At 46.3% G+C, this 27971-nt stretch overlaps 1 protein-coding gene across 2 annotated transcripts; it reads left to right on the forward strand.

Annotated features, from left to right (window-relative positions):
* Positions 1–77: 77 nt before the first annotated feature.
* Positions 78–27964, forward strand: setdb1b (SET domain bifurcated histone lysine methyltransferase 1b). 2 transcript variants are annotated; one of them, XM_071394952.1, is made up of 25 exons: positions 78–218; positions 11551–11754; positions 11940–12109; positions 12254–12297; positions 15134–15239; positions 15395–15568; positions 15650–15854; positions 15953–16026; positions 16389–16579; positions 16832–16961; positions 17151–17304; positions 17462–17605; positions 17784–18120; positions 18256–18517; positions 19015–19105; positions 19255–19371; positions 19460–19629; positions 23389–23646; positions 23803–23964; positions 24499–24671; positions 24901–24920; positions 25089–25228; positions 26263–26516; positions 27204–27292; positions 27452–27964. In XM_071394952.1, the coding sequence occupies exons 1-25, from the start codon at positions 202–204 to the stop codon at positions 27567–27569; spliced, it is 3804 nt and encodes a 1267-aa protein (XP_071251053.1). In that variant the 5' UTR covers positions 78–201; the 3' UTR covers positions 27570–27964. The 2 variants fall into 2 exon arrangements, with proteins under 2 accessions (XP_071251053.1, XP_071251054.1); XM_071394953.1 differs by having other exon boundaries at positions 25089–25213.
* The last annotated feature ends 7 nt before the right edge of the window (positions 27965–27971 follow it).

Here is a 27971-nt window from a genome sequence, read left to right on the forward strand (position 1 = left end):
AGTGTATAGTAGGGTTTGATGGTGCAATTTAAATTTTACCCCATTCCCCTTTTTTGATCAAAATGTGCAATCCGCATTCCGACCTGCTATGGGCAGCAATTCGCAACACAGCATCTAGTCTGCCGGAAAGCCACAGGAAGAAGAAGTTGTATGCGGGGTATTGTGAGTGGTCTGTAGCTTTCTAGCTGAATGACTGGATAAATGGACAATAATGATGGGTGAGTTCATTAACTTCCAATAAAAATTGTCTCGATTCATAAACAGTTTTTAGTTGCAGATGCATTATACGGTAAGCGGATATAGATTTAGAGAAGGCAACTACAAAAGACTGAACCGCTTGTTAGCATAGCTAGCTAATCTGCCTCCCCAGCTCAGTACGTTAGCTTACTAGCGACGTAACTTTCGAGTTGGCAAGATTGTTTGAATAAACTCAACTTGTCTGATGAATGAAGATCCACTGTGATTACGTGCACAAAATCACTTTTTCATTTCATTTAAAGCTACTACAGTGCAATATTTCTCACTGCTAAACGTGTCTTCTCCGCGCACCGATGTGTGCTAACCTTTTGCCGATGTGACGTTTGGTAGTTGTAGTTTAAATTGTTCACTAAATGGCTTTTCCCCCTATGTTAGTATGATATACAAATGGTGTAAAAGGTTTTTGATTACAATAGCTTTCATTCCAAATAACGAGTTTCAAATGTTTATTTGGATCTTCTAAGATTAGTTAAATACGTTTTATTTTAGAATCTTCAAGACTACAACTACCACGAGCACTGTCGAGGTCCATGCACAGTGGTCCCTCATTTCAAAACAATGCATTACCTTCGTTACAATATAAACTACATAAGGTGATATTTTAAACAGATTGTATAGGTGAGTTTTAGTCCCAACGTGTTTAATCGGCCCTGAAACTAAAACAAGGTTCGGGAATACCGTGTAGTTGGCTTGTGTTAGTAAAACGTTTATTGGAGACAGGAGACCAAGTGGAGACATAGGACGAGGTGGATAATTTTATAATAAGGCCGTTTTATTAAAGTGTAAAGATATCAGGCAAAAACGTGCACGGCCCCTTTCTGTCAGATTCTTATGAAATCGTCGGAGAAGAGGCCGCTCTAAGCAGTACATACAGATTATATAGGCAACAAGCAAAGTAGGTTGATCTTGTCGTCTGGCCTTCCGATTGGTCGATCTGGGTCGTGGGTAGTCCTGTTCGGCCTGATGTCGACGTTCCATTGGTTCTTCCCACAGTCCTTTGTCCTAGTCACATCCAAAGGCATCCTGCATGTGCGTTTGTTTTCACAGGCCCTATTCATGGGGGAGGGGATGTGTGTGTGGGTCTGACAAAGTAGTGGGAATGGGTGCATGTTGTGCCAAGAATAGCTTATGTTGAGAAGTGGTTAAAACAAGTTACCAGTATCTTATACAATTTCTTACAAATCCCCCTCTTCACGTCTCACAAGAGACGTGACATAAAAGTAAAAAAAGACAAAGCTATGGGATAAAATTTGTCCGAGGACAAATTTTGTAATTCCCCCTCTTCACGTCTCACCAGAGACGTGACATAAGAGTTTCTTAGTCCTCAAATAGATAGACAGGTCCAGCTTCCCCATCATCAAGCAATGGGAACATTTGGGCCCTTTCCTGAATAGGGTCTATGGCGGCAGTGATAACACGGCTAGCAAGCGTCCGCGCACATGGAATGCAACAGCACCCACAAAATACAAGAATGCCTGCAAATACGGAAATAGATACTAGGATAGAGGAAACTAGCGTCTTATATTTACCAAAGGCATCCATCCATGAGTCCCACATAGAAGTGTCCACTCCAGAATGCTGTTTCATCTTACCATTAAGGGTACGAAGTCCCTCCAATGCTACAGTCAGACTCCCATCCGTAGCTGTGTTATTGGGAATGAAAGTACAACACTGTTCACCAAACATTGCACAGACCCCCCCGCGTTCAGCCAATAACATATCAACCGCGATTCTATTTTGAAATGCCATCAGGGACGTAGCTGCCAATTGTCCATGGACCGCCTCGAAGCCTTGTTGAGTCCAATTGCCCAGTTTCTGGACATTAAAATGAATGTAGTTAATTCTGTCCACATTTTTATTAACTGTACACCACCAACAAAATGATGATTCAAACCCAGCTGTCACTTGGTCCACCAGTTTATATTCATCTGGCACCCCCTAGGGACACCACTAGCATCAATGTAAGTTGAGTCGTAAATAAGCAAGGACCAAAAAGGAGACCACTCCAATAACTACACCTGGAGTGGCCAACCACACATTAGTAAACCAAAAAACGAGAATATGTTAAACCCTCCAATCCATCCCTCTATACAACCTGTACCAGGTGGGCTCGTCGCCACCCGGGAACTTCAAACCTTCACAACAGGGAGGACAAACATCACTTTTTATTCATTCAACAACATCATCTACATCAAACCAAGGGTCCTCCTCTGTCAGCCCACTCTCCTGCGGAAGCTTGTTTTCATATCAGCCTCTCCAACTGGAGCATCAAGCAACGGCATCATACCAGAGGCCCCCTACACATCTGTAATAGACTTCATCAAACAAGATATGATACAAGCAACACAGAAATGAAAAACAACAACTAGTGTCAGAAATCCAGTAATCCTCATTGCAGTGTACTTACCAAAACAACCACCCAGCCAGGGGAACAGTCCACTCTCCTCCACACCTGCAAGACCCTTCATCTCCATTGATAACCTTGCCAACCCACTCAGAGCTTTTGAAATGCTCCCATCCGGACTAGTATTGTTAGGAACAAACGTGCAACACTGTTCTACAATCTTTTTACATACACCTCCCTGGTTGGCCAGACTTATGTCCAGTGTTAGTCTATTGTGTCTACTGGTTTGTGAGGTAGCATCCAATTGTTCAGCCATCCCTGTAAGTCCTGTGTGGGTGTGTTTAACAAATCATCGTTAATTATAGTAGATATAATTGATCCAGACCTTTTGTTTTAGCATCAACAATAGCTGGGCCAATGATGGGCATCAGATGCCACAGGCCATCATTCCTGGTTAATGTCTGGAATTCGTGGGGGACCCCTATTGGGACCCCCAACAGGTTGGTGTGCATGTTATCTGTACCCTCAGACCAAGGAGCGTCACGTTTCTGCCGTCTCCTGGGTTGGTCCCAAGCCTCTGTGTCCTGTGTAGCTCCCAGAAGTTGATTAGCTATAATAATAGGCAATGGTGGTATCAGACTGGCCAAAACACATGAGCAACGACAATTTCCTTTCAAAAATGGGGTCAACCGCCTGGCAGGTCCACACATCCACCATAGATCAGCAACACCTCTAGTTAATAGTGGTATTAGTGATGCAGGTAGTGGCAGGGAGCCCTCCATAGTCTATACCTCTACCTGTACCAGTGAATACAGCTGTTATATCCCCCATCTGCCTTAAGTCCCCACGGTACCTTCTGGGGAGGTACTTCTGGGAACACAAAACTCAAGAGTTTTACACAAGGTTGAATTTGGCTTAAACTTTCCAATATACACATCCAACCTTCCACATTACTTAGGGCAAATGGGTGAGCAGCCAGAATAGGTCTGGCACGTCCACATACGACACAGTCCTTTCTATTAAGTATTCTGTAGGCCAACCACATATTCTCCCTTTCCTCATAACCAGTTTCAGTCCCCAATTGTTCACTATCTTAGATGTCTTTTACATTTATTACCTGTACCAGATTGGAGAGCTTAGGTGATGGCGTGGGACTTGGTCTTGAAGTGGTGGAGGAGGCCGGCTGAACCCTGGTCCGTTGGAACTGGTGGTGGTTCTGGCAACACTGCGATGGTAACATCCCCATCGTATCCTAATCAGACAGCTCAGGACCTGAAGCAGTCCTGTAAAGCCCCATCCTCTCCCAGAGAACACATCATCAGCCAGAGATCAAGCCACACCTTCACTTCTATGAACGTACACAGTGAGGAAAGGTCGGGGTCAGGGAATTCTTCATTAAGGAGTTGACCCCCGAGCTTTATTAGCAACAGTTCTTCTCCTTAACTCTGTGATCATTCGGCAGTGTCAGTGTGTCTCACCCTCCAAGTGCGATATGCCCCCAGGTCGAGTGAATCACCTTCTCCTTTAATTCACCTGCAACGCATAAAATCCTGGACATACAGATTTGGTTAACCACCAGTTTCTCATTTGTTTTATCTGATTATATATTTAACTTCTATACCTATTTGTTAGCTATAATTTTGAATTTTACATTAGTTTATTTTCCAATAGGCCCCATCCTATCCTAGACCACAATGTACCCCTCCCCCGTTTGATACCTGGCTCTGGCCAGGTATCAACCTTACCTACTCTAAATAATGACTTAGTACATTATAATATAGAAACGTCCCATTCATTCGCCGCATATCCAATTCTCCCTTGGGCGTACATTCATATCTATTCTTTTCCAATTCTCTGTCAAGTGACTTATCTACTTTAAAATGTATCTGTGCTGCTTATATATGTTAAATCCTTTCTCTCCTTTCTTATTACACAGCCTACCTTGCTCATTTCCTGGTCCACCCTCCCCACTCTACTCTCAAACCTTCAAGGTCTCAACAGTGCGGGGTAGACCCATCTGTCTGCCTTTTTCTAATAATAGTCAATAACAACTATGTGTTCTTTTGCAATATTAACTAAGTGTCTCACTGTTTTGACTTTATCTATCCCAAATGGATTTAAAATAACAACATGTCTTATAGTGTCAATCTCTAAAGTCCTTACATAACCTTAATAAACCTATCTCTATCTTCTAATGGCCAAAACAAATGCTAACCTTATGGTCAAGAGTTATAAACTAGTATCCCAAATGACAGAAATTCATTATTCCCACTACATTCTCCCGTGAGTGATCAAGTCACCGGAAAATGCAATGAAAATAGGTCAAAAAGGTTACACCTACATTCGTGTTCCATACCATATCTAGGCATACCAAAAGAACCCTTTATCTTCTCAAAGTCCCTTGCCTAAATAAAACTCAGAAAGTAAAACTCCTATTCCAATATGAGTGTATTCTTTTAAGATATCTTGTCTCTGGGAACACGGAAAACCCCTTAACCCAAACGTTTACCACAAAAACAAAACCTAATAATTATGATAATACCCTTAAATCATTCGTTCTAAATTTCCCCGATGTTTCATGTAACACAACTGTGATAAACGTGTACTGTCCCTTTAAAAACTCCCTGCCAGCCATACCAGGTTGCGAGTCGTTCATTGTTCCCCATAATGAAAACAGATCACGTTTAGAATACGTTTACTTATTGTTCGAAGTCTCTGGTGTTACCTAAACAAAAACCAATAACTTTCAGCAACTTTTGAAAAGTATCTCAAAGCTATAATGTACACATTTTCCCTCTAAATGACACAACCAATTTTCTCTAGCATAATTTAATACGGCCACACCCGGTGGGGAAAGTACACATTTTATCCCGTTCCTCCTATAATACTCAATGCTAAATTCAAAGTTGTGGTTAAATATATGGATTTGCCAATCATTATCAAATGTTAAATATACAGGTTTAGTACTTTTATCAAATAGATTAGTATAGTTCAAATAAAGATATGCGTTTACTAGCGCTCAACCTGTGTTCAGAACGCAGCAACTAGCCAATATAATACCAAAAATGACTGTCTTATTCCTGCCTCTAGGCAAAACATCTAGTTACCCCAACTAAGTTTGGCAGCAAAACTATCGTATAAGTAAAATCGACTTCTCAACTTTCTCCATTCCAAAGTGTAAACCTACCATATACTTCGCTAAATTTATATCGCATGTCACCCAATCCATAACAATAATATCATTAGTCTGTAAATTTAACCTGGATAAGTTATTAAACGTATTCTCTCTACTCCGAATTGGTTTTAAGTTTTTTCTCTGTCACCAGCACTCAAACAGGCTCCTGGGAGACCGTTGAGTGCTGCAATACTGCCATCTTCTGTCCATTCTCTGTATAGCTCTCCACCCCCAAACTATTCTAAGAGTTATGAGTGTGTGGAGGAATATCACAAATAAGGGGCCAGATATCCCTAGTCTTGCCCAGGGAGGGAGAAATGTCCCTCTAAATGGGCGAGGTTCCTTTTTCAGGGGAGGCGGAGTTTGATGCCGCATCCCCTGAGTCAGGAATGTCTTCATTTGGAATCGGATTTAAGCTGTTTAAATCAGCTCTGACTTCTGTCAGTGTTCTAGAAGGGATTGGGGCTGGAGTGCAATGTGTGAGGTGGTGCCAAGGTGCGCCTGATTTACCTTTGACCTGGACTGAGTGTGAAGTAACCTCCCTCACTTCGTACTGTCCAGTCCACCTGGGTTCTAGCCACTTTCTCTTGTGGACTTTTACCCCACCCAGTCACCAATTTTTTACCTTCCGTGGTGCCGGATCTCTCGTCAGCTCCCCTTCTTGGACCTTGTGAATCTGTTTGGAGAGAGCTGCAGAAAGTTCCGTCAATTATCAGACATTACAATTTGTTGTACATCAAGGGCGGGCATATGACCTCCCTCCCTTGGTGAACCAAGCATGAAGAGAGAGATGGGTGCCTGCACCTGGAGAGGCTCTCATGGCCAGCAACGCCAGGGGCAGGGCTTCAACCCAAATCAACTTCAAACCTGCACATACATTTGATTGGCGCGTTCCACGAGACTTTTGAGATTGTGGCCTGTACACTAACCCAAACTTGTGTACAATACCCAATCTTTCCTCCACCTGTCTCAGGTGTTGGTTACTGAAATGGGACCCGTTTGTCGGATCTGATTTGCCTTGGAACTCCATACCTTGGTATGAGTTCGGTTTGGAGCCACTTAATGATCGATTTTGCATCCTCCCTTGCTGTTGGTATTGCCTCAACCCATTTAGAGAACCTGTCTACCATAACTAACAGGTACCTATTTAGAGAACCTGTCTACCATAACTAACAGGTACCTTTTTCCATTTGTCACATTGTCTTGCCCCATATCTGTGTAATCTATGCTGATGTCCTGCTAACCCATTGTGGTCCAACAGTATGGACTGCTCCATGAGCATACGCTGAGTCAGTGTAGATGTTTACAGTCTTTCCTTCAGCTCTTTCCAGAGCTTGTGTCAACCCTATGAATACAGTTAACTGGGCTGATGCAGGTGTGTGATGATGGCAGATTCCAAAGTCACATGTGATCTATCCGGGAGCTGCTGCACCATTGCGTATGCTGCTATGTTCCCTTCCTCTCCTCTGTAGCAGCATCCATCTGTGTATAACCATAGGTCCGGGTTGGTGAGTGGTTCGTTCCCCAGGTCAGGTCTCAGTTTCAGTTCTTGTGCAGCTCTTTCTGCACAGGAGTGGGGCAGACCTTCTTCAGCATTGAGTGCGTCTGCCATGTTTTTGTCAGTGTTGACAAATGTGATGTGTGATTGTGTGCATTTATTCTGGATTTTCGTTTTTCTTTCAGCGCTGAACGTGAATTCTTTGCTCATCAGATATGCTGCAACCCCATGGTGGGTGTGGATTTCCAATGTATGGCACATTATCATGTGGGCTGTTTTTCCAATAGCTTTTGCCACTGCAGCCACATACCTGGAGCATGTGGTTTGTCCTTCTTCAATGTGGTCCAGTTTGGAGGAGTGATACATCAACACTCAACTCTCCCCCTCTAGGTTCTGGAAAAGGATGGATGATGTAAATCCTTCTTTTTCAGAAACATCCAGAAGGAACTTGTTTTTTTAGTCAGGTGCTGTTAAGGCTGCTGCCACTTAGAGATCTGTTTTCAAGAGTGCAAAAGCCTTTGATGGTACGAGCCCTCTCCACGTTCAACATCTTCTATCATAGATCTGGCCCGTGCCAGTGACTCCCTAAGGTCTCGCTCCTTTTAGGTGTCCTTCATGCACCACAAACACTGGTGCCTGTACCACAGCAGGGGTCAAAAAAGGGTTTTGAGGGAGGTGTGTAAATGGATTTTGAGAATAGGGAGGTGGTGTTATTTTCTCTCCCTGTGGCAGTTCCGGGTATAGTTGGGTGGGGGCCGATGGGGTTGCTATGGTGGTAGGTGGGGCATCATTATTGTTGGGCCTGCCCTCTTTGGTGTCAGTTGGGGCTTCAGTGGCCACCCCCATCATATCAGGTTTCCTGTACGGGAGTGCTCTTCTAATTTCTTCAATTGCCCAAATTCCTATTTTCAGCTCAGCCTCTGCTCTTTCCCTATGCTTTGTTCCTTCCTTTTTGAATAAGTGGTTCTTATTCCTTTCAACTTCACGTTCTATCCCTTCCTTCACTACTTCCTCTAATTCCTTCTCCATAGTGAGGAGTTGCCCTTTTGATGGGGCCACCCCACTGAGGTATCCTGCTTGTGTCCATTTTAGCCTCACACCTTCCCAGACCATCTTAACTTCCTTATACTGCATCTTTCCCCCTGATCTATCTTTCATTCTCTGATCTAAGTATTCATTGAATTTGTGTTTGGGGACGGTGGTCGTGGCCATTTTGTCGTTAAGCTATGTCTGGCTCTATGCTATTTTGGTGCACTTAGCCCATCACTGGCCAAAACTAGCAATGTATCTCTGGTGCTGACACAGTCTTATCTCTGGTGTCTGTCTCCCCCTTGTGTACAAAGAATTGTATTGCTTTATGTTTGGCGAATTAATTAAATACTTTCCCAAAGTATTTCGGCAATATCCTTTTGGAACAATCTACTAGTATTATCTAGCGCTTCTATTTTAAATATAATAATAATTTTAGGAACTTTTTTCAAACAGTTATTATTCGTTTTCACTTTTTCGATTATTTAAATATTTTGCCAAAACATTTCAGAAATGTCCTTTCGGGACATTATATTAGTATATTCAAGCGTTTCTAGAATAAATATTTAATTAATTCTAGGACTCATTTTTCTCAAAAACTAATTAAAAAACTGAAAACTCAAAAACTAACTTAATTAATTAAATACTTTCCCAAAGTATTTCAAACGTGTCCTTTTAGGACAATATATGGTGTATCCTAGCGCTTCTAGAATAATTATCAACTGAATTCTAATTCTTAAATCAATCCCAACAGCACGGGAGAGAAAATTCAAGTCAACTTATCAGCAGAAAAATTGCTTCAAAACAGCCCACCCATTCTAACTCGGCGGTCCCTTTCACACAGCCTCAATTTAGCATATGGCTAATCAGTGGCAATCGGCCTCGTGGAACGTTCCATTACCCCACATTGATTTGGAACATACAATCTCACATTAGATTTTCAGGTTTAATACCTTCTACCATTCATTTCGCTAACACAACTTAAACATACAATATCACATTAGATTCGTCACGGTAACACCTAGCTGATCAGTCTATTGCCCGCCGATTTGAATCGTATTTTTATTTTTATTTTTTATGAGTCCTCACGGTAACGCCCAGCTGATTACCAATTCAACTGTCGCCCGACTATACGGATCTCATCTTTATTTATGGATTCGTCACGGTAACCCCTAGCTGGTATAAACTATGGCCCGACTATTTGAATCGTATTTTTATTTTTATTTTTTATGAGTCCTCACGTAACACTTTAGCTGATTGCCAATTCAACTATTGCACGACTATATGGATCTCATCTATTAATTATGGATTCGTCACGGTAACCCCTAGCTGGTCAACTTACAGCTATGGCCCGCCTATTTGAATCGTATTTTTCTTTTTATTTCTGTGGATTCCTCACGGTAACCCCCTAGGACGTCAACTTTCCCCTGTGGCCCGTCTATTTGAATCCTTATAAGCTTATTCCTCACTTTACACCTAGTCTATCATATACTAGTGCAAGACTATATGAACAAGTCTTTAACTATGATTACTCAGATATCTTTTCACAATGCCTTAGATTCTAAACAATTCCACATAAATTTAGCAACAATTCACACTCACCTCAGTACTTCTGATCATTGAATTTAGATATTGGCTATAACACAATATGCAGATTTTGATTAAACCGGCTCTGCTTACCTTAATATTTTCGAGCTCTTTGATCAGTTTCCTGGGTGAGTTGAATCGCCGACGTCTCCCTCGAGCGGGTCACCTCTCCTTCTTGAATCTTTCTCCCACTCGCCTCCTGTCTGATCAACTTTCTATGGACCGAAATCAAAGGTGTCTAATAACCATCCTCTGCTACCAAGTTTCTGTTAGTAAAACGTTTATTGGAGACAGGAGACCAAGTGGAGACATAGGACGAGGTGGATAATTTTATAATAAGGCCGTTTTATTAAAGTGTAAAGATATCAGGCAAAAACGTGCACGGCCCCTTTCTGTCAGATTCTTATGAAATCGTCGGAGAAGAGGCCGCTCTAAGCAGTACATACAGATTATATAGGCAACAAGCAAAGTAGGTTGATCTTGTCGTCTGGCCTTCCGATTGGTCGATCTGGGTCGTGGGTAGTCCTGTTCGGCCTGATGTCGACGTTCCATTGGTTCTTCCCACAGTCCTTTGTCCTAGTCACATCCAAAGGCATCCTGCATGTGCGTTTGTTTTCACAGGCCCTATTCATGGGGGAGGGGATGTGTGTGTGGGTCTGACAAAGTAGTGGGAATGGGTGCATGTTGTGCCAAGAATAGCTTATGTTGAGAAGTGGTTAAAACAAGTTACCAGTATCTTATACAATTTCTTACACTTGCTAGCTAGTTGACTAATACTAGCTTGATCAGTAACAATGTAATCTTAGCTAACTCTATAAAATCTCTCTCGCTTTCTTTGCCTCATCTTCACTCTGTCCTTTCTATCTCTGCCTCCTCCCCTTCTACGCTACTCCCGTTGCTTTCTTACTCTCCCTCCCTGTATGTCTCAACCCCCCCTCCCTGTATGTCTCAACCCCCCCCCCCTCCCTGTATGTCTCAACCCCCCCCTCCCTGTATGTCTCAACCCCCCCCTCCCTGTATGTCTCAACCCCCCCCTCCCTGTATGTCTCAACCCCCCCCTCCCTGTATGTCTCAACCCCCCCCTCCCTGTATGTCTCAACCCCCCCCTCCCTGTATGTCTCAACCCCCCCCTCCCTGTATGTCTCAACCCCCCCCTCCCTGTATGTCTCAACCCCCCCCTCCCTGTATGTCTCAACCCCCCCCTCCCTGTATGTCTCAACCCCCCCCTCCCTGTATGTCTCAACCCCCCCTCCCTGTATGTCTCAACCCCCCCCTCCCTGTATGTCTCAACCCCCCCCCTCCCTGTATGTCTCAACCCCCCCCCTCCCTGTATGTCTCAACCCCCCCCCCTCCCTGTATGTCTCAACCCCCCCCCCTCCCTGTATGTCTCAACCCCCCCCCTCCCTGTATGTCTCAACCCCCCCCCCCCTCCCTGTATGTCTCAACCCCCCCCCCCCCCTCCCTGTATGTCTCAACCCCCCCCCCCCCCCTCCCTGTATGTCTCAACCCCCCCCCCCCCCCCTCCCTGTATGTCTCAACCCCCCCCCCCCCCCCCCTGTATGTCTCAACCCCCCCCCCCTCCCTGTATGTCTCAACCCCGGTCTCTCCATCGTTCTCTGCCTGACCCCCGTTCCATCTCTTACTCCTGTCTCCCCCCAGGATGGAGGTGGAGGGCTGGGACTCTGGTCTGGAGGAGGAGCTGGGTGTGTCTCTGGAGGAGCTGAGTAAGTGGATTGAGGAGGAGGTGGAGAGGAGCGAGGCAGTCCGCCAGAGGAAGGCCCAGCTGGCTGAGCTCAAAGAATGGGTGGAGCAGAAAGAGAAGGAAGAGGAGGTGGTGGACAAACTCTTCAACAATGCCAACCAGTGAGTGTGTGTGGGGGGGATGATGTTTTGTTTCTTTCTTTCTCAGGTCCATAGTAGAGTGGAAGACTTTAGGGTGTGTGTGTCAGGTCTATAGAAGAATGTGAGGCCCGGCATACTGTAAAATAGGACTGGTGTATGTGTGTGTTACCGTCTGTGTGATTCTCTCCATTGTGTGTGTGTTTCAGGTCCATAGTGGAGTGTGAGGCTCTGGTGAAGTTCACCTACAGTAAAATGGGTCTGGTCTACAAGGAGAGCTCTTCAGAGGATGAGGGTGGAGTGGGAGGGGTTCAGTCCTCTGATGTCATAGAAATTGACGATGATGATGACGATGATGATGTCATCGCTGTGGGCTTACGTACGTACTGACACTTACTCCCAGTGAGCTAAACAATATGTTTACCAAAGGAAACCTTTCCAGAGGGGCAGCTCCAGGATAAGACACAGGAGTGAATGTCTAACCTGGTTTCTTTTCTCTCTTCTCTGACCTCTTTCCTCTCAGTGGTTCCACCCAAGAAACCTGGGATACCTGTCCAGGATGCAATGGTGAGAACAAATAATTAGTCACACACACACACTCGTGTTAATTGAATGTGTATTAATTGACCCTGTTATCTGCAGATTTCCAGTGTTCCTCCCAGCCGGTGTTCAAGCTTGTCTCTCTCCCTTCGCTGTCTCTCTCTCTCTCCCTTCGCTGTCTCTCTCTCTCTCTCTCTCTCTCTCTCTCTCTCCCTTCGCTGTCTCTCTCTCTCCCTTCGCTGTCTCTCTCTCTCCCTTCGCTGTCTCTCTCTCTCCCTTCGCTGTCTCTCTCTCTCCCTTCGCTGTCTCTCTCTCTCCCTTCGCTGTCTCTCTCTCTCCCTTCGCTGTCTCTCTCTCTCCCTTCGCTGTCTCTCTCTCTCCCTTCGCTGTCTCTCTCTCTCCCTTCGCTGTCTCTCTCTCTCTCCCTTCGCTGTCTCTCTCTCTCTCCCTTCGCTGTCTCTCTCTCTCCCTTCGCTGTCTCTCTCTCTCTCCCTTCGCTGTCTCTCTCTCTCTCCCTTCGCTGTCTCTCTCTCTCTCCCTTCGCTGTCTCTCTCTCTCTCCCTTCGCTGTCTCTCTCTCTCTCCCTTCGCTGTCTCTCTCTCTCTCCCTTCGCTGTCTCTCTCTCTCTCCCTTCGCTGTCTCTCTCTCTCTCCCTTCGCTGTCTCTCTCTCTCTCCCTTCGCTGTCTCTCTCTCTCTCCCTTCGCTGTCTCTCTCTCTCTCCCTTCGCTGTCTCTCTCTCTCTCCCTTCGCTGTCTCTCTCTCTCTCCCTTCGCTGTCTCTCTCTCTCTCCCTTCGCTGTCTCTCTCTCTCTCCCTTCGCTGTCTCTCTCTCTCTCCCTTCGCTGTCTCTCTCTCTCTCCCTTCGCTGTCTCTCTCTCTCTCCCTTCGCTGTCTCTCTCTCTCTCCCTTCGCTGTCTCTCTCTCTCTCCCTTCGCTGTCTCTCTCTCTCTCCCTTCGCTGTCTCTCTCTCTCTCCCTTCGCTGTCTCTCTCTCTCTCCCTTCGCTATCTCTCTCTCTCTCCCTTCGCTGTCTCTCTCTCTCTCCCTTCGCTGTCTCTCTCTCTCTCCCTTCGCTGTCTCTCTCTCTCTCCCTTCGCTGTCTCTCTCTCTCTCCCTTCGCTGTCTCTCTCTCTCTCCCTTCGCTGTCTCTCTCTCTCTCCCTTCGCTGTCTCTCTCTCTCTCACTTTGCTGTCTCTCTCTCTCTCACTTTGCTGTCTCTTTCTCTCTCACTTTGCTGTCTCTCTCTCTCTCTCTCACTTCGCTGTCTCTCTCTCTCTCTCTCCCTTCGCTGTCTCTCTCTCTCTCTCTCCCTTCGCTGTCTCTCTCTCTCTCTCTCCCTTCGCTGTCTCTCTCTCTCTCACTTTGCTGTCTCTCTCTCTCTCACTTTGCTGTCTCTCTCTCTCTCACTTTGCTGTCTCTCTCTCTCTCACTTTGCTGTCTCTCTCTCTCTCTCTCACTTCGCTGTCTCTCTCTCTCTCTCTCACTTCGCTGTCTCTCTCTCTCTCTGACTTCGCTGTCTCTCTCTCTCTCTGACTTCGCTGTCTCTCTCTCTCTCTCTCTCACTTCGCTGTCTCTCTCTCTCTCTCTCACTTCGCTGTCTCTCTCTCTCTCTCTCTCTCACTTCGCTGTCTCTCTCTCTCTCTCTCACTTCGCTGTCTCTCTCTCTCTCTCTCACTTCGCTGTCTCTCTCTCTCTCTCTCTCACTTCGCTGTCTCTCTCTCTCTCTCTCTCTCACTTCGCTGTCTCTCTCTCTCTCTCTCTCTCTCACTTCGCTGTCTCTCTCTCTCTCTCTCACTTCGCTGTCTCTCTCTCTCTCTCTCACTTCGCTGTCTCTCTCTCTCTCTCTCTCACTTCGCTGTCTCTCTCTCTCTCTCTCTCACTTCGCTGTCTCTCTCTCTCTCTCTCTCTCTCACTTCGCTGTCTCTCTCTCTCGCTCTCTCGCTCTCTCGCTCTCTCTCTCTCTCTCTCACTTCGCTCTCTCTCTCTCTCTCTCTCTCACTTCGCTCTCTCTCTCTCTCTCTCTCTCACTTCGCTCTCTCTCTCTCTCTCTCTCTCTCTCTCTCTCTCTCTCTCTCTCTCTCTCTCTCTCTCTCTCTCTCTCTCTCTCTCTCTCACTTCGCTCTCTCTCTCTCTCTGTCTCTCTCACTTCGCTCTCTCTCTCTCTCTCTCTCTCTCTCTCTCTCTCTCTCTCTCTCTCTCTCTCTCTCTCTCACTTCGCTCTCTCTCTCTCTCTCACTTCGCTCTCTCTCTCTCTCTCTCTCTCTCTCTCTCTCTCTCTCACTTCGCTCTCTCTCTCTCTCTCACTTCGCTCTCTCTCTCTCTCTCTCTCACTTCGCTCTCTCTCTCTCTCACTTCGCCGTCTCTCTCTCTCTCTCTCTCTCTCTCTCACTTCGCCGTCTCTCTCTCTCTCTCTCACTTCGCCGTCTCTCTCTCTCTCTCTCACTTCGCCGTCTCTCTCTCTCTCTCTCACTTCGCCGTCTCTCTCTCTCTCTCTCCCTTCGCTGTCTCTCTCTCTCTCTCTCCCTTCGCTGTCTCTCTCTTCCCCATACATACATACATACATACATACATACAAACACTGGTGGTAGTTGAAATTCAGAAAGAAGTTTGAACAATATCCATATGTATGTGTTAATTGTGTTTGAACAATATCCATATGTATGTGTTAATTGTGTTTGAACAATATCCATATGTATGTGTTGTGTTTGAACAATATCCATATGTATGTGTTAATTGTGTTTGAACAATATCCATATGTATGTGTTAATTGTGTTTGAACAATATCCATATGTATGTGTTGTGTTTGAACAATATCCATATGTATGTGTTATTTGTTTGTGTGTGCGCGTACGTGTGTCCTGTAGTTTAAGGAGGCGTCTGCAGCTCTCCAGCGTTCCTCCCAGCAGGTGTTGAAGCTGGCCCAGACAGTCAACAAGAACTCTTCTTCTGGGCCTGCTATACAACAGCCAGGTAATGGCACCAATGTGCAATTCTATATGTCTGCGATTGATGTATACCTCCGGGTCACTAGGTGGCGTTCTCTCTTCAGTATTGCCCATGATGGCAGTGTCTTTGTGTGTGTACATACTGCACAAATGTTCACGTGCGTTTTTTATTTTGTGTAGGTGGCCCAGTGCCCATGCCAGCAGTGTTTGTGTCCCAGGCCACGCCCAGGAACACACCCACCCAGCCTAACCCCTCCCTGAAGGATGATGAAATCAGACTGGAGATGAGTCTTCTGGGAAAGAAACGCACCAAGACCTGGCACAGCGGAATGCTCATCGCCATCAACCCTGTCGGTGAGACACATACACACACCTCTCCACACACACACACCTATGCACATGGTGAAGTTTGACATTGAATGTGTGTGTTTGTAGGTAATGGTTACAGTAAGTACAAGGTGAAGTTTGAGAACAAGGGGAAGAGTCTACTGTCTGGGAACCACATAGCGTTTCACTATCACCCCACCCTGGAGAGGCTGTACGTGGGAGCCAGGGTGGTCGCCAAGTACAAGGACGGCAACCAGGTCTGGCTCTACGCTGGCATCGTGGCAGAGATGCCCAACAACAAGAACCGCATGAGGTGAGAAGCTGTGTGTGTGTGAGCATGTTTCAAATATCCTCTGTGTGTTTGGTGAAGGGTTGTGAAGCTGTTTCAACCGTTGTCTATGTGTGTTTCAGGTTCCTGATCTTCTTTGACGACGGTTATGCCTCCTACGTGACCCTGCCTGAGCTCTACCCTGTCTGCAGACCAAGTAAGAACCCTCCTTTCTGTCTTCATGTCCTCTCTTTCCTTTCATAATGCTCTCTTTTCTCCTATCAATCTGGTTTTGTGATGTGACCTCAGCTTACCCTCTTCACATCTTCACTCACCATCTCTCCCCTCTTCCTCTCCCCCATTGTCTTCTCTCACCATCTCTCCTCTGCCTCTCCCCCATTGTCTTCTCTCACCATCTCTCCTCTCTGCCTCTCCCCCATTGTCTTCTCTCACCATCTCTCTCCTCTGCCTCTCCCCCATTTGTCTTCTCTCACCAACTCTCCCCTCTCCCTCTGCCTCTCCCCCATTGTCTTCTCTCACCATCTCCTCTTTCTCTCCCCATCATATTTTCTCCCCCAGTGAAGCGTACATGGGAGGACATAGAGGATGCATCGTGTAAAGACTTCATAGAGGAGTATATAACGTCATACCCCAACAGGCCCATGGTGCTGCTGAAGGCAGGCCAGGTCATCAAGACAGAGTGGGAGGGGACGTGGTGGAGGAGCAGAGTGGAGGAGGTGGACGGCAGCCTCGTCAAGATCCTCTTCCTGGTATGATGACATCACTGGGATTTGATTACCAGCGAACTTTGTTATTTATAGTCTGATTTAACATGACGGTCGCATCATATGTTATAAACAGGGATAGTTTAGTTTCTGGTTTTGAATCACGTTTTTACACTACTTCTGCAGACTTGACACTCAACAAAATATGAAAATAAGGTAGATAAGATAAAGCAATTAAATGACTGAAAAGTGATCTCTGTGGTAATCCATTTGTATGATTCTTCTTTTCTCCTTCAGGATGACAAGCGTAGTGAGTGGATCTACCGCGGTTCAACCAGGCTGGAGCCCATGTTCAACCTGAAGACTAACTGTGCCAACACCCAGGAGAAGAAGATGGCTGGCCAGCAGAGGACACGCCCCAGCATGGGTAACACTCACTCTAGTCAATCAATCAATTAATATATCAACAAACCAATCACTTAATCAATCAATCAATCAATCCATCTTTAATAACCCAGCGGGATCACATATTATACTGTACATGACGGAACCTTGACCTGTCCTTCATTGGATAACTTCATTGTGATGTCGTTAACCATTTTCTCTCTCTCTGTAGGAGCATTGAGGACCAAGGGCCCCGTGGTCCAGTATCACAGTGGGGGGAACACCACAACCCCCGGCGGGACCCCCACTAAATCCCCCCATCCCCTCTCCCCACCCTCCTCCATCCCTCCTACACCCTCCCAGCCCAATCAGCTTGCACGAACAGAGTGAGTATGATACACACAGACACACAGTGTAAATCTTGTGACATTCCTTGAAAATGGACATCCTCTCTCCCCTCTCGCTGCTACATTTACCCCTTTTCTCCCTGATCCCCCCCCCTTCTTCCCTCCTGTTCCTCTCTGTCTCCCCCACCCTCAACAGTCCTAAGTATCAGATGGCTAAGAAGAGTACTTCTCCATACATTCCCACGCCAGGAGGCTCTCGCACTGGATTGGCCAGTAATAGCCACGCCCCTAAAGCCATGCAGCCCCAACCTTCAACTGGTTCTCCTGGAAACTCATCCAGGTGAGAGAGAGAGGACAGGAAATGTATGATCATAATAAAAATCATCAAATCTGCATTAATTAGTTCCCTTCTCCTACTGCTATTGAACATAATCTCTTACTAAAGAGCCACACTCACAAATATGCAGTTTTATAGGAATCTATTCGTAACTCTACTTCACTCTCGCACCCCCCTCCAGAATGTATGTCCTTCAGACTGGCAACATCCAGACTCTCACGTCCCTACAGCCTATCCAACACCAGCAGCAGTCTCTGCCCCCTCCTCCCCAAGCCCCTCCCACCGCCCCCGCACCTGCAGTGACCCCATACACCTTCAGTAACGACCGGATTCCCCACGAGCCCTCGTACCGCGCCCCCACAGACCGCATCTTCTACCTGCCTCACACCTGCCAGCATGCTTGTCTCAACCGTATCCGGCCCTCCAGACCAGATATGCACCGGGGCAGGAACCCCCTGCTCACCCCTCTACTGTACGAGTTCAGACGCATGACGGGGCGACGGAGAGTCAACCGCAAGGTAAATACAGAAAAAGAGCTTTGAGATGTATTTTATCTCTCAGGAAGCAGGATTTTGATTATTATAGGGGGGGCAGATTTTGGTATTAACTATCTTTCACCCCCCATCTCTCTCTCTCCCCAACCCCCCCGTCAGATGTCGTTCCATGTGATCTACAAGTCTCCTTGTGGGCTGTGTCTGCGCAGCATGGCGGAGATCCAGCGCTACCTGTTCCAGACGCACTGTGACTTCATCTTCCTGGAGATGTTCTGCTTGGACCCCTATGTCCTGGTCGACCGGCGCTTCCAGCCCCAGAAGCCTTACTACTACATTCGAGACATCACCAACGGCCGCGAGGACATTCCCCTGTCCTGCGTCAACGAGATCGACATCACACCGCCCCCCGACGTGGCCTACAGTGAGGAGAGGGATTTCTCAACCAGTATATAGGCCTTGAGTTCCTATAGAGGCCTCAATCAAATGATTACCCATCAGAGTGCTAGGTCTTCCTGTATAGTACGGGCCAATGGGGGTGCACTAGCTACACAACACGTAAGGAAAGAGGGATACCTAGTCAGTTGTACAACTGAATCCATTCAACTGAAATGTGTCTTCCACATTTAACCCAACCCCTCTGAATCAGAGAGGTGCGGTGGGCTGCCTTAATCAACATCCACGTCTTCGAGGAACAGTGGGTAAACTGCCTTGCTCGAGCAGAACGACAGATTTTTACCTTGTCAGCTCAGGGATTCGATCTAGCAACCTTTTGGTTACTGGCCCAAAGCTCTAACCACTAGGCTACCTGGAATAGGGAGTCAGTTGAGATGAAGTCATAAAAGTGGAACATTAGTTCTGATTCTATGGTGAAGAATCCCTGAAGACGTCAGTGACTGATGGATGTCTGTGTGTTCCCAGGTAAGGAGCGTATCCCTGAAGATGGAGTGTTCATCAACACCAGTCCAGAGTTCCTGGTGGGCTGTGACTGTATCGACGGCTGCAAGGACAAGTCAGTACTATGACTCTTGACCTTCTGACCTTCCTGTGACTCCCTCATCTGGGCTCTGTCTTAGATTTCACCTGTCCAATTGTTAAATCAGGGATTAACTCATTTAGTCAATTGAAAGTGTTGAAATGGGGATTGTGTGTGTTGTGCAGGTCCAAGTGTTGGTGTCACCAGCTGACCCTGCAGGCCACAGCCTGTACCCCTGGAGCACAGATCAACCACACAGCTGGATACACACAGAAGAGACTGGAGGAGTGTTTGCCCACCGGGTGAGAGACGCACACAAACAACACACACAGCCACAAACACAGACATCCCTCTTACTAATCTCTCCCCCTCCGTCATTCCCTCTCTCAGGATTTATGAGTGTAATAAGCGTTGTAAGTGCTGCAGTCAGATGTGTACTAACCGTCTGGTGCAGCACGGTCTGCAGGTGAGGCTGCAGCTCTTTAAGACCCAGAACAAAGGCTGGGGCATCCGCTGTCTGGACGACGTGGCCAAGGGATCCTTCGTCTGTATCTACGCAGGTACGTCACTAGGTGGTGTGGTGGAGGAGGGGACAGAACGGTGTTATAGCAGGCGTTACACATGGATAACAGTATGTACCGGTATTCACATTGCATTACATGTAGGAAGTGCACTGCATAATAAGACTTGTCATAAGCATTCATAACAGCACATGGCTCCTTGTCAGTGTATATAATTGTTTAAATGCCTACAGATGAATGAATATCAACGTAGAAAGTCTTGCCCTATTTCCTTTACTTCCCTTCTTCTCTTCTCTCTCGCTCTCCTCTCCTCACATGTCAATTCAATTCAGAGCTTTAATGGCATGGGAAACATGTTTACATTGCCAAAGCAAGTGAAATAGATAATACACAAAAGTAAAATAAACAATCAACAATTAGCAGTAAACATTACAGGTTCAGAGGATTAGAGACATTTTAAATATCATATTATGGCTATCTACAGTGTTATAGCTGTATAATATAAATATGGCTTGTATTTACAATGATGTTTGTTTTTCACTGGTTGCCCTTTTCTTGTGGCAACAGGTTACAAATCTTGTTGCTGTGGTGTCTCACTGTGGTATTTCACCTAATAAATACAGGAGTTTATCCACATTTGATTTGTTTTCAAATACTTTGTGGGTCTGTGTAATCTGAGGGAAATATGTGTCTCTCATATGGTCATACATTTGGCAGGAGGTTAGGAAGTGCATCTCAGTGTGTACATAGCCTGTCTTCTCTTGAGAGCCAGGTTTGCCTATGGCGCCCTCTCTCAATAGCAAGGCTATGCTCACTGAGTCTGTACATAGTCAAAGCTTTCCTTAATCTTTGGTCAGTCACAGTGGTCAGGTTTTCTGCCAATGTGTACAGTCTGTTTAGTGCCAAATAGCATTCAAGTTTGCTCTGTTTTTTTATTAATTCTTTCCAATGTGTCAAGTAATTATCTTTTTGTTTTCTCATGATTTGGTTGGGTCTGATCGTGTTGTCCTGGGGGTTTGTGAACAGAGCCCGAAAACCAGCTTTCTTAGGGGACTCTTGTCTAAGTTAATATCCCTGTAAGTGATGGCTTTGTTATGGAAGGTTTGGGAATCGCTTCCTTTTAGCTGGTTGTAGAATTTAATGGCTCTTTTCTGGATTTTGATCATTAGCGGGTATCGGCATAATTTCGCTTCTGCATGCATTATTTGGATGAGTCTCAATTTGGTGTTTGTCCCATTTTGTGAATTCTTTGTTTGTGAGCGTACCCCAGACTTCACAACCATAAAGGGCAATGGGTTCTATAACTGATTCAAGTATTTTTTAGACAGGTCCTAATTGGGATGTCGAATTTTATGTTCCTTTTGATGCCGTTGAAGGCACTTCTTGCCTTGTCTCTCAGTTCGTTCACAGCTTTGTGGAAGTTACCTGTGGTGCTGATGTTTAGGCCGAGGTATGTATTGTTTTATTGTGTGCTAGAGCTACGGTGTCTAGGTGGAGTTTGTCTGTGTGTTCTTGGCATCTGGACTTTTTTTGGAACAACGTTTTTGTATTACTGAGATTTACTGTCAGGGCCCAGGTCAGATTCTAGTAGGGTAAGGCCGGGTGCTGCAGACTGCCCTCGCCAATTCGTTGATATATATGTTGAAGAGGGTGGGGCTCAAGCTTCATCCCTGTCTCACTCCATGGCCCTGTGGAAAGAAATGTGTGTGTATTCTTTGCCAATATTAACTGTACACTTGTTTGTGTACATGGATTTGATAATGTTGTATGTTTTCTTTCACCCAACACTGCTTGCCATCAATTTGTATAGCAGACCCTTATGCCAAATTGAGACAAAAGCTTTTTTGAAATCAACAAAGCATGAGTTTTGGTTAGTGTGTGCAGGGTGAATACGTGGTCTGTCGCACAGTAATTTGGTAAAAAGCCTATTTTACGTTTGCTCAGTACATTGTTTTCATTGAAGAAATGTACGAGTCTGCTGTCAATGATATTGCTGAGGATTTTCACATGGTTGCTGTTGACGCGTATCCCACAATAGTTATTGGGGTGAATTTGTCTCCACTTTTGTGGATTGGGGTAATGAGTCCTTGGTTCCAAATATTGGGGAAGATGCCAGAGCTGTGGATGATGTTAAAGAGTTTAAGTAGAGCCACTTGGAATTCGTGGTCTGTATATTTTATCATTTCATTTACCGGGATACCATCAACACCACATGCCTTTTTGGGTTGGAGTGGTTTTATTTTGTCCTGTAGTTCATTCCATGTAATTGGAGAATCCAGTGAGTTCTGGTAGTCTTTAATAGCTGACTCTAAGATCTGTGATTGATCCTGTTTTTGCTGTTTGTTCTTTGTTATAGGGCCAAAAAGATTGGAGAAGTGGTTGATCCGTACATCTCCCTTGTGGATAGATGATGCTTTGTGGTGTTTGTTTTTGTGTTCCAGTGTTCCCAGAAGTGGTTAGATTCTATGGATTCTTCAATTACATTGATCTGATTTCTGACGTGCTGTTCCTTTTTCTGTATTGTTTTCGTGATACACCATAGTGAAGGCGTAGACTCAGGTTTTCTAGGTCGCTATATTTTTGGTTGGACAGGTTTCTCAATTTCTTTCTTAGGTTTTTGCGTTCTTCAGCAAACCATTTGTCATTGCTTTAAATTTCTTTGGTTGTCTGCTTGAGGTTTTTAGATTTCATAGGGAAGCTGAACGGTCAAATATACTGTTTCGGCTTTCTACTGTTACAGTTAAATGTTTTATCCAGGAAGTTGTCTAAAAGGGATTGAATTTGTTGTTGTTTGGTAGGTATCTACACTACACTTTTCTATAGCATTTTGTAATATTGTGCTGTTCCTTTGGCGTTGATGCCTCATGATTGAGTTTTGCTCTGTTCAAGTATACTGTGATTTTGCTTGTGATCTAATAGGGGTGTCAGTGGACAGAATGCTCTGAGAGACTTTGGGTTGAGGTCAGTGATAAAGTAGTCTACAGTACTACTGCCAAGGGATGAGCTGTAGGTGTATCTACCGTAGGAGTCTCCTCGAAGCCTACCATTGGCTATGTACAGATCCAGCATGTGACAGAGCTGCAGGAGTTGTGACCCATTTTTGTTGGTTGTTTTGTCATGGTTGTGTCTAGGGGGGCATATTTGGGAGGGAATACTGTCACCTCCAGGTAGGTGTTTGTTCCCCTGTGTACTGAGTGTCAGGTTCCTGTCCAGTTCTGGCATTTAGGTCACAACAGACTAGTACATGTCCTTGGGCCTAGAAATGGTTGATCTCCCCCTCTAGGATGGAGAAGCTCTCATCGTTAAAGTATAAGGATTCTATTGGGGGATATAGGTACGGTAGTACACATGAGGACATTTTTCTCTGTTGGGATAATTTCCTTATTAATGTCTGGCCAGGTGTAAATTGTTCCTCTTTTGACTAATTTAATAGAGTGCGTTAGCTCAGCACTATACCAAGTTAGCATTCCCCTGAGTGTCTTTCCTGTTCCACACCTGGTAGTTCAGTGGATGGGACTACCAGCTCTCTGGGCAACCAGCGGGTTTGTCTCCTCTATACCATTTTTCTTGAAGATTACAATGTCTGTATTTCCACTTTATTTGTAGTCTGGGTTCCTGTTCTTAGACCAAAGGCAGATGACCTCAGACCTTGTATATTCCAGGATGAGATAGTAAAACCTTTGTGTTCCATAGTGTCTAGTGTTTTCGTGTGGTTTTGTCTCTCCCTCTCTTCTCTCTCTCCCTCCCTCTCTTCTCTCTCCCCTCCCTCACTCTCTTCTCCCTCTCCCTCCCTCCCAGGTAAGATTCTGACAGATGACTTTGCGGACAAGGAGGGTCTGGAGATGGGTGATGAGTACTTTGCTAACCTGGACCACATAGAGAGTGTGGAGAACTTCAAGGAAGGGTATGAGAGTGAGGCCCACTGTTCAGACAGTGACGGGAGCGGGGTGGACATGTCCAGGCTGAAGAACCCCCCCTCGTCCTCCCTGGCTTTGCAGAACAAGACCCTTCCCAAACCCCCCCAGAGAACCAATGCTGCCAACCCTGCTGGCAAAGGTGAGGGGTCACAGTTTAGTAGTCTAGAAAGAGTCTGGCTGTTACTTTTGACCAGAGCCAAAGTAGTGCACTATATAGGGATTATGGTGCCATTTAGGACTCAAAGAGTTTGAAATGACACCTTTTGCCGTTTTACGACTTCCTTCTCTCCATCAGCGCGGGGTGCTGGTGGCGACTCCTCTAAGGATGGGGATAGTGATGAAGAGTCGAACAACGACAAAAGTTCAGACGACACGTTTGTAAAGGACCCCTACTACAGCTCCAGCTCTGTGTGGAGGAGCTACACCACCCGTCGCCAGGCCAAGGGCGTCAAGGAAGGTGTGTGTGCACTTTACTGAACCCTCAGTTGTCACGCTGGGCCTGCAGTAGGAAGTTAAGGCCCAGTACAGTCAAATGTGATATATATATTTCCACACTGAGGTTGGTGTAAGAGCTATTTGAAAAGACCACCTGAAATGTCAGCCTGTTGTGGTGGGATGGTGTTTTGTCCTGCCTGATGACATCACCAGGCGGTAAATTAGTTAATAAGAAAGAGTTCCAAACAGCTCTGCCAATAACAGCTAGTTATCTGTTTCCCCCTCCCCACTTGCCAGGATCAACTGGGGATCCTTAATAAATACACAAATACAAATACTCCCAGACAGTCCTAGCAAGATTCATGCTTGAGAAATTGCAATTTTCTAGAAACTTTTATTCAATTTTTGACTATTTTAATGGAAAACAATCACAGTAAGATACTTAATTGTTACCCAGATATATTTGATATTGAGAAAAACGGCTGCATTGAACCTTTTTACATGTAGCAGCGTGATGTAAAATGATATTTATTTGATCTGCCCCCCCCCCATCCAGGGAGCCAGGACAGTAAGGATGGGATGAGTGTGTCAGTGGGGGGAAAGGAGGACAGGAAGCCGCCCCCCATGCCAGAGGAGAGTGGGAAGAGTAAAGTAGCGTCCTGGCTCACCAACCAACCCTCTACCTCCCAGGCCACCGTTAAGATGGAGGGACTGAAGATAGAGAAGAAGGTAAGGGAGGTGGGGGGGTGAGTAGCCCATATCCATCTCAGCTATTTTGTGTAGATCCTATTACATATATTAGGAGAAATTGATCAGCCTCGATCTCTTGCTTTCATCTCCTGGTGTTCTGATTGGACACCCTCTTATGTAATGATTGATTCCTTCTCATGTTTATTAATGAGTGATTTGTGTTCCGGTGCTCTGGTTGGATATTGATACACCTTCTCCTGTGTTCTAGGAGCCTGGAGACCAGAAAAGGTACGTAGTGAATGATTGTGAAATGTAATTTCAACCTATTTAACTCTGGTTTGGCCCTTTTAGGCCTGTGTTGCACAATATCAAATGTACTTGGTAAAATGTGCCATATGAATAACATTCGATAACGTTGAGTGAGTCTGTAAGTGTGTGTTTTTGCGCCCTCCGCAGTCAACAATCAGTGAAGACGGAGGGAGGGAAGAGGCAGGATGTGATGACGCTGTCGGACAGTGATGACGTCCAGACCATCAGCTCTGGATCTGACGACAACAAGGAGAGAGAGAAACGCACACAGGGTGAAGATGGGGGAGGTAGGGAGAGGAGAGGATGGGGGAGGTAGGGAGAGGATGGGGTAGGTAGGGGGAGAAGAGGAAGGCAGAAGGGAAATGCACACGGGGTGAAGATGGGGGAGGTAGGGAGAGGAGAGGATGGGGGAGGTAGGGGGAGAAGAGGATGGGGGAGGTAGGGAGAGGAGAGGATGGGGGAGGTAGGGAGAGGAGAGGAAGGCAGAAGGGAAATGCACACGGGGTGAAGATGGGGGAGGTAGGGAGAGGAGAGGATGGGGGAGGTAGGGAGAGGAGAGGATGGGGGAGGTAGGGAGAGGAGAGGATGGGGGAGGTAGGGAGAGGAGAGGATGGGGGAGGTAGGGAGAGGAGAGGATGGGGGAGGTAGGGAGAGAAGAGGAAGGCAGAAGGGAAATGCACACGGGGTGAAGATGGGGGAGGTAGGGGGAGGAGAGGATGGGGGAGGTAGGGGGAGAAGAGGATGGGGGAGGTAGGGAGAGGAGAGGAAGGCAGAAGGGAAATGCACACGGGGTGAAGATGGGGGACGTAGGGAGAGGATGGGGGAGGTAGGGAGAGGAGAGGATGGGGGAGGTAGGGAGAGGAGAGGATGGGGGAGGTAGGGAGAGGAGAGGATGGGGGAGGTAGGGAGAGGAGAGGATGGGGGAGGTAGGGAGAGGAGAGGATGGGGGAGGTAGGGAGAGGATGGGGGAGGTAGGGAGAGGAGAGGATGGGGGAGGTAGGGGGAGAAGGGAAGGCAGAAGGGAAATGAACACGGGGAGAAGGGAAGGCGGAGGAAAACGTGCACCGGTTTAGGAGGAAATTGGAGGGGGAGGAACAATGGGAGAAGGGGGAGAGGTAGGGGTTGAGGGGGCAGGGGGGAAGAAGAATAATGGGGGGAGGGGAAAACAGGTGAGGAGAGGGGGAAGTTGGGGCTGTGGGTTCATAGATCTGTGTTTTATCAGGTATTACCAGACCTGTTCATGTGGTGCTTCTCCCTGAATTGACCCTTTCTCTTCTCCCCTTCATCCTCCTCTCCTCCCTCTCCTTGCCTCCTGTCTCAGGTGCGGTGAAGAGGCAGGTGGCTGTGAAGTCCACGCGAGGCATTGCTCTGAAGAACTCCCATGGCCTGATGGTGAAGACTGGAGGGGCTGGGATGGGGCCAGGGGGAGGCCCGGGGGGCCACGGAGGGGCACAGGGTAAGGGTGGGGACGGGGGAGACAGTGGACCTAAAAACACACGGCAGTTCTTCGATGGCGAGGAGTCCTGCTACATCATCGACGCCAAGCTGGAGGGCAACCTGGGACGCTACCTCAACGTGAGTGTGATACGTGTGTGTCACTTTCTATTAGCCGGTAATAGCTGGCTTTTGTCTGATTTAAAAATAAATGCATAAAAAAGCCGATAAATAAAATTACCTCCGGCAAATAGAAAATATCCCAGTGCGAAGTTTTTGCCTATTCATTGATGGAAATACAGTTAACTGGTCATGCTTAACGGTCTATAGGTACATTTGCATAATTTAGTGGAATGAAATTGTCTCGTGTGTACAGTATATTGGTTATGCATCTTATTTATCACACGCGTACAGCATACAGATACAGAGTCTTTTAGTGGAAAATCTGTCAGACAGCGGAAGAGCTGCTGCTGCAGCATCTTGTGCTGCTTTCAAGACACCTGGGAACTCGTAAAAATACACGGTCAAATCATGACGTCTGTGAACTTCAGATCGGAAAGACCTGAGTTGGAATTCCGTGTTGGATGACCATTCAAAACAAATTTTCAGAGTTGGAGCTAGTTTTTTCTCCAGTTCCCATTTTATCTTGAACTCACTGAAGTCAGAGATTTCCGAGTTCCCAGTTGATTTGAACGCTGGCATCAAACAGCAACAGAAGGCATGCGTCATAGCGCGTAACATTCCAGTTTGCAATGGAGACAATATGCATTTTGACAAAGGGAATGAAGCTCTCTCTCCTCTCTTCCCTCTCATCTCTCCCCCTTCCAGCACAGCTGCAGTGCCAACCTGTTTGTCCAGAATGTGTTTGTAGACACACACGATCTGCGTTTCCCCTGGGTAGCCTTCTTCGCCAGCAAGTCAGTGTTCTGTATTACACATGGTTACATAGACTTGGTAGAACCCTGTTACTCTGATAAACAAACATGTACTATTTGAAATGTGGTTTTGTGCTGAGCACTTGGAATGTTGACCACTGAGTCATCCACTAATGTGTGTGTGTGTGTGTGTGTGTGCAGGCGTATCAGGGCGGGGACAGAGTTGACATGGGACTATAACTACGAGGTTGGCAGTGTGGAGGGAAAGGAGCTACTGTGCTGCTGTGGCTCAACAGAGTGCAGAGGAAGACTGCTATAAGAGACCACCCTCTATACCTCCATCTCATCCCTCTATTTCTTCATCTTATCTCGGAGTGCAGAGGGAGTTCTGCTGGAAAAGACCTGTCTAACTCCATCTCCTCTCTGTGTGTAGAAGAAGCCTGCTGTAAGGACACACTATGCTAACCTCCCTTACTATGTCATTAGAGAAGATGACACCTGCACCCACACGAGTCTCTGTCCACGTTTCTCTTTTGTTCCTCCCCCTCTTATCTTTTTTTCTGAATTGTTTGGCTGCCTATTGCTGACATTTTGTAATTCTTTACTGTTTTGTCTGTATGCCCAGTTGTCTGTATGCCCAGTTGTATTTGACTGTCTGTGAATTCAGACCAAACTGCCCTTCTCACAACTGAATAAAATCCTGTTTTCCACACATTCCACA

Source organism: Salvelinus alpinus, chromosome 4 (assembly GCF_045679555.1).
Source record: "Salvelinus alpinus chromosome 4, SLU_Salpinus.1, whole genome shotgun sequence".
Classification (NCBI taxonomy): domain Eukaryota; kingdom Metazoa; phylum Chordata; class Actinopteri; order Salmoniformes; family Salmonidae; genus Salvelinus; species Salvelinus alpinus.

Bases quoted from the DNA above. Each gene is read 5' to 3' on its own strand.
- setdb1b (XM_071394952.1), top strand. The intron at 23,647-23,802 runs GTGAGGGGTCAC...TCTCTCCATCAG, and splicing joins TGCCAACCCTGCTGGCAAAG to CGCGGGGTGCTGGTGGCGAC. The intron at 27,293-27,451 runs GTCAGTGTTCTG...GTGTGTGTGCAG, and splicing joins GTAGCCTTCTTCGCCAGCAA to GCGTATCAGGGCGGGGACAG.